Source organism: Octopus bimaculoides, chromosome 7 (genome assembly GCF_001194135.2).
Source record: "Octopus bimaculoides isolate UCB-OBI-ISO-001 chromosome 7, ASM119413v2, whole genome shotgun sequence".
Classification (NCBI taxonomy): domain Eukaryota; kingdom Metazoa; phylum Mollusca; class Cephalopoda; order Octopoda; family Octopodidae; genus Octopus; species Octopus bimaculoides.
In genome coordinates, this window is record NC_068987.1 from 24,643,393 (window position 1) to 24,650,123 (window position 6,731).

General features: G+C 37.7%; 1 protein-coding gene across 1 annotated transcript in view; it reads right to left on the minus strand.

Moving 5' to 3' along the window:
• The window catches only part of LOC106872811 (ATP-binding cassette sub-family C member 5), a 104,556-nt gene that overhangs the window by 26,647 nt on the left and 71,178 nt on the right, over window positions 1–6,731 (minus strand). Inside the window, exons 15-16 of the mRNA XM_052969141.1 lie at window positions 4,898–5,057; window positions 1,988–2,172 (exon numbers count right to left, since the gene is read on the minus strand). Of these exons, the coding sequence (XP_052825101.1) occupies window positions 1,988–2,172; window positions 4,898–5,057 (345 nt within the window). The remainder of the gene's footprint in view (window positions 1–1,987; window positions 2,173–4,897; window positions 5,058–6,731) is intronic.

The following is a 6,731-nucleotide window of genomic DNA, read 5'->3' on the forward strand; positions in this document are numbered from 1 at the left end:
GGAACGCTTGCTCTTCCACTTTCTGAGGAGAGGACGCGTTCTGCTGGTCAAACGGTTCATATATATATATATGTGTGTGTGTGTATTCGTACACATGTATGTATGTATGTATGTATGTATGTATGTATGTATGTATGTATGTATGTATGTATGTATGGAACGCTTGCTCTTCCACTTTCTGAGGAGAGGACGCGTTCTGCTGGTCAAACGGTTCATATACTGTCAACATCTGTTGAGTGGAGAACTGGGCATTCCGTGGCTAATGATGTGCTGACATGAGCTGAGGATAGGGCACCGTTTGTGGTCACTGTTTGCTCGACACGTTTTTTCTGCAACTCGTCTGTTTGATTGAGCTGAAGTCCTGGATCAAGCGTAGTCCGAGTCAGTGAACTTGGGATCCAGAGTGTCGTCAGACGCTCACAGTTCTCTGCCAGTCAGGTACTCTAGTTGGTGGATATTCTACCATTGCGTTCTACAGAGGATAGATAAGAGCAATGACGTTGTTGGGGAAATCTAGGTGTCGATGAACATTAACTGGTTGGTCTTTTCCAGAGAAGATTTGGGCCGGGGTCCATGGCCTGGCAGTTCTACTGAGGACATTTTCAGCTCGCGCAACTGAAAGGACTAAAGACAGACACTTTCTTTTTCTGCCAAGGCCTCATTGATTTTTTTTCAGTTTCACATGGAAAGGAATGTGAGGACGGAGAGGGACGTACTGTCTCCCCGGCCCGCGAAATTTTTTTTCCCACAAGAGTTCCGGACCCCAGTTATGAACTCATTTCCATACAGTCAATTAGAGCTCAACTATCAAACTAATTTATGAACGAATAACAAGTGATGGGCGATAAGATAAGGTCACTTGGGTAAGGAATGACCATGCTTCTTTTCTCTTTTAATAATGCTTGCTGTTTTTGTTCTTGTTTCAATCATGGCTGCCTCTGCGTAGTTATTTGTGTTGTCGTTTACTTTGTAAAACAGTAAGGGGAGAGAGTTGCTAAGACTCACTCTCTACCGACATTTTTCCCATCCACATCTTTACCATATGGGACCCTAACAAAATCCGATAATAGGTATAGAGTCCGATAATAGGTATAGAGGCAAATCTATTTAATTACTTGTTTCCTAAAATCAGGCACAACTTGGTGATCGGTCGACTAACAACCATCTTCGTCTTGAGTTTACTTGGTAGAGTGTTTGTTAACTTGACATGGTCAAGGTGAGCTAGTTGGGTGAAAGTTGAGGAAAAATTTCGTGAGAAAAAAAGTACCTGACAGTTATGTTTCAAACTCTCTCAACAAGAACTATGCTGACCAATTTTTATTCCCGAAGATGAAGTAAGAGTAGAAAACGATACAATACTTGCAATGTAATGATTCCCGATAAGTAAGGAGAAAATGACAAGGAACCAGAAATTACTCATTTTGCCCACCTGCCTTAGCTATAAGTGACAGTTCATAATATATGAGTAAAAAAACTCCATTAAACATGAAATAATGGATAAAGTCTTCATGCGAAATCAGTTCAGGCGTCTGCCGTAGATCAGATGGCCGAGATATCACTACAACAAAGAGACTTCTCTCCGTTTAACAGTCGATCTTACCAGCAAGAAAGATCATATATAGTTACAATATCGTTTTGGTCCGTGTGTACTAGTTACTAACCCAGAAGAAGGAAACATTCAGTTATATCGACCTCCTGTACTTGACTGGTACTTTATTTCATCTACTCTAGAACGAAGAAAAATTAAGTTCATATCGACAGGATTTGGATTTAGAATATAAATACACGGAATAAATACTTTAATATTTTAGCTGCGCTCTAACGATTCTGTCGATCCATTGCCCTTGGACTCTGTGTGTGTGTGTGTGTGTGTGTGTATGTGTGTGTGTGTGTGTGAGAGAGAGAGAGAGAGAGAGAGAGAGAGAGAGAGAGAATGCGTGCGCGCGCGGAAGTTTACTGAAAAGTGAATTTCTGTTGTCATACTTACCCAAGAAGTGTTAATCCAGTAGCTAAGCCACCAATCACTGAAGACAATTGAACCAAATGTGAGGCCATAAATTAGTAAGACTAAGAAAAATAAGAAACATCCTCCACCAGCCTTGATATAACTTCGGTAGACAGAGAGAGGTACACTGTCAATAATGATTCGTTCTTTTATTGTCAGGCCGCCATCTAAAGTGAGATGGTAATAAACAAAAGTAATAATGAAACACACAAAAAAAAAGAAAGAAAGGCAAGAGCAAAATAAAATAAAACCAGTAAAATGCGTAAAAAATATCAAAGAAAACATATTGTTTTCAAATTTTGGCGCAAGACCAGTAAGTTCGGGAGGAGCGGGTAAGTCGATTACATCGGTCCCAATACTCAACTGGTATTTATTATTTTTATTGACCCTAAAAGGATGAAAAGCAAAGTCAACCTCGACGGAATTTGAACTCGGAACGTAAAGGCGGGCGAAATACCGCTAAGTCCAGTGCGGTGAAAATATATTGAACGAAAATTTGTTGTTGGCACTCCGTCGCTTACGACGTCGAGGGTTCCAGTTGATCCGATCAACGGAACAGCCTGCTCGTGAAATTAACGTGCAAGTGGCTGAGTACTCCACAGACACGTGTACCCTTAACGTAGTTCTCGGGGATATTCAGCGTGACAAGGCTGGCCCTTTGAAATACAAGTACAACAGAAACAGGAAGTAAGAGTGAGAGACAGTTGTGGTGGGAGAGTACAGCAGGGTTCGCCACCATCCCCTGCCGGAGTCTTGTGGAACTTTTAGGTGTTTTCGCTCAATAAACACTCACAACGCCCGGTCTGGGAATCGAAACCGCGATCCTATGACCGCGAGTCCGCTGCCCTAACCACTGGGCCATTGCGCCTCCACGCGGTGAAAATATATTGAACGAAAATAAATATAGTACAAATGAGTGGGGGAGAGGAAGAGAATGTGGCAAAGTTTCATATTTTTGATTAGCTATTCTTGCGGCTCAGAGTTCAAATCCTGCTGAGGATAACGTTTCATTTCATGCTTTCGGGGTTGATAAATAGAAGCACCAACCGAATACTGGGGTCAGTTTTTTGTTTCTCTTACTGTTAGTCTCTGAGAGAAATCGGCTGATGTCGGATTTGGAGTGTGATAGACTCCGCAAAGTTTTAAAAAATTACTCCTTATGTTATAACGGCTCTACCTTCTGTGACTCTACCTTCTGTGACTCTACCTTCTGTGACTCTACCTTCTGTGACTCTACCAGGGATAGAGGGCTCAAGGAAGGAAGGAAAGAAATTGTAATAAAAGTCAATTCCAATATCTGGAAATAGATGGGGCATTGATTGGCTGATGTTTACATTTTCCAATAACTTTTAACGAAGGAGCCTCTACGTGATCACTTGATCTGTAAGAAACAGCAGCCAAATTTTATTACACGCTATCATAACGTCTTATAAAAGAAACATTTTGGATAATGTTGTCCATGATACATCATACTTGAAATTTTAAGCGTGTTTGATCATAGATGAACTACCTTTAGTTGTAAGTCTGCTGGATGAGGATTTACTTGGGGATAAAAAGACAAAGCAAAAACAGAACTATCCATGAAGATGTAAAATGCGTGTCTTCCCTTGCGTCATTATATAATTTTTCCTCCGATCGTCACCACACAGATAAGTAAAACTAATTACTTGTGTTTATTCTTTTCTAAATAAACTTACTACAGTAGAATGTGAACTCCTAAACTGAGGCTGTCAGCTGCATACTTTAAAATCAATTTAATTTGTGTGCTACTTTCTTGGTTATCTTCTTTACTCTCGGAGGTAAATTTAATACTTAAAGTAAAAAATAAAAAGATAAAAAACTTTTCTAAAATAACAGATAAAGGAAATATGAAATGATTTCCTACTTAGGAGCAAGGCCAGGAGGTGGAGAGACAGTCAATTATATCGCTTCAAGCCACAGTGTAGTACTTAATTTTATCAATACTAGTATGACGAAAGGTGAAGTTGACCTCAGCGGGAGTCGAATTCAGAACGAAAAGGGCTGTGATTAAATACCGTCGAGTATTTTGTCTGACACTATAAATTCTGAGAGTCACAATAATACAAATTGTTTCTAACATAAGCGCAAGGCCAGAAATTTTTGTTGTATGGGGGAGGAAGTTAGTCGGTTATATCGACTCCGGTACTTGACTAGTACTTTATTTTATCGACCTCTGAGGAATAAAAGGCAAAGGTGACCTCAGTTCTGATGGAATACTACAAAGTAATTTCTCCGATTCTCAAACGATTTTGCGATCAACCGCCCTCGTGCACCGTGATAATAATTACGGTTTCTAGCACGCACACATTGGCATTCATATTTTGATGGTAGTTATTTTTGATTTTATATAAAAAAATTGTGAACAATAACGTCATTGGTTATGAGTTTCTAACGGTTCACTCACCGGTTTGCTGTATTTCTATTGACGAGTATCACATGAAAGTGACTGTATAACTCAAAATAGATACCAAGAATATTTTTTTCAACGCACACATCTCGGTTTTAACTCCGATCTCTATACCTTTCGCCAGTATACGACGAGCTTCCTCACAATTTCCCTCAACTGAGGAAGGATATGATGGAATACAACTGCACAAAGTGCCGCACAGTGAAATCGAAACAGGAAGCATGTAGTTGTGAAGCGAACTTCTCGATCACACAGCTATGCCAACACTCGTATGCCTTGACTAGTATTTATTTTATCGACCTCCGAAAAATGAAAGATAAAGTTAACTTCGATGGTATTTAAACTCAAAATATAAAGTTGCACAACTAAAAAGCACAAGGTATTTTGTTCAACGTACTCCCACTTCTGCCAATGCAATGAAATAGAAAAGAAACGGGAAGAAAACTTTAAGAAGGAAAATGTACCGTGTGGTGTTTCTTTTTGGTTTTCACCATGATCACTTTCTCGCGAAACTGATTGTTGATCGGGTACAGGAAGCTCTTTGTTTGGAGTCTCAACTTTATTTAGAGTTTCTGTAAAGAAAGGAAGCAATTGTTTACAACGAATATATCCAGGAATGACAAGTCAAATGTTCAAAGTGTATATATTACGACCGAACTTTGGTCACTTACCGATTATGCTTATATAGGACGATACATTCATGGCTGTTTCTAAAAATATCAGACATATGTCCATAAAACTGCTGCTTCTGCTTCTGTTGCTACTAATTCTCATCCATTCACTCCCTCACGCATTAAGTTCAATCTGCAAGTATTCAGGTATTATCTCTCCCAGGTTAATTTCACCCACAAAGAGGATAGTAACAATACAACCGTGAACCCGGAATTCTAGTCTAAGGCACCCCTTGGAACTCCCATTGGCTTCATCTTCACTATTATCCCCATTACCACAGTCTTCATCACTGCCCCTTTTACCAGTGATTTGATCACTCATCATCACTATCATTCGAACCTCTCTGAGTAGCAGTAAATAACTATTTTACATAAACATGGCCGGATTTAGGATCTATTGCCTTCGTTCGTATCACTATATATGTCATCGATCCCTCTTTATTTATACTATATCGACTTGCCACTTTTATCGTTAGTTATCATCATTCCCATCATTATCAAATTACGTGATATTGTATCCTTATATACTTTCAGCACCCTCTCGTTTTGTCCTTCTCACCTGTCTCGACATTATGTTTCTATCTTAATTTACTTACTCGACTTATTTTCACTCAGTCTGTTATACATAGCTTCTAGTCTTTAACTCCTACTTGTTTCACTGTTTTATCCTTGTCCTTTATTTCTTTATTTCTCTTTTTCACATTTCTTATTGTCATCTTACATATCTTCTACATTCTAAATTTTATAATTTTTATAACCTTTATAATTTAAAAAAATGTTTCTGAAGATATCTAATTATCTTTTCAATAACGGTTTTTCCAGTATATTTCTATATATTTTTATTTTTTCTTTGCTTATTTTTATAGTCTCGCCAAGTTTCGCAATTTTTCTTTGTCCTATTCTTTTTCACTTTATTTTTATTCATTTCTTAATCTATTTGTCTTTATCCACGAACATCACATCAGTTGTTACTTTTTCAACTGATGGACATTCAGTACTCATGTTGCTATGATTTCTTTTCTTTTCATTTTAATTAATCATATTTTTCAGTATTTTCCCAGTATTCTTCCATATATATTTTCATTTATTCCATTTATTCCTTAAATATTTTTTGTATCATAATTTTTGCTTATACACTATTACTACAATTGCTGCCTATTTTTGACTATTTCTATAAATCGGCACCCTGTTGTTGATATCCACTTCTTTTTTTAACTGTCATGTCATTTTATTTATTTATTAAATTAATTATTTCTACTCTTTATTGTCACTTGTCCCAAAGCTCAATCACCTACTTACATGCTGTTTTACTATTGAATTTTTCCGTTGCATTATTTGACCATTCTAATACCTGCACACGTATTTCATTATCCATATCAGAACACTCCCTTAATTTCCTCCTCCTCTCCCTCTTCTTTCTAATCCTCTCTGTCTCTTCTTTCTAATCATCTCTGTCTCTTCTTCTTCTTCTTCTTTCGCCCTTATATTTTCTCTCCCTCATCAACCCTATGACAGTAAAATTATATTTGGATGGGAAACTTCCATCATTTTTCAGTCATAACTTGCCAGAAGACTATGCATCCAGAGGTGAAACAAAAAGATGCATATATATATATATATATATATA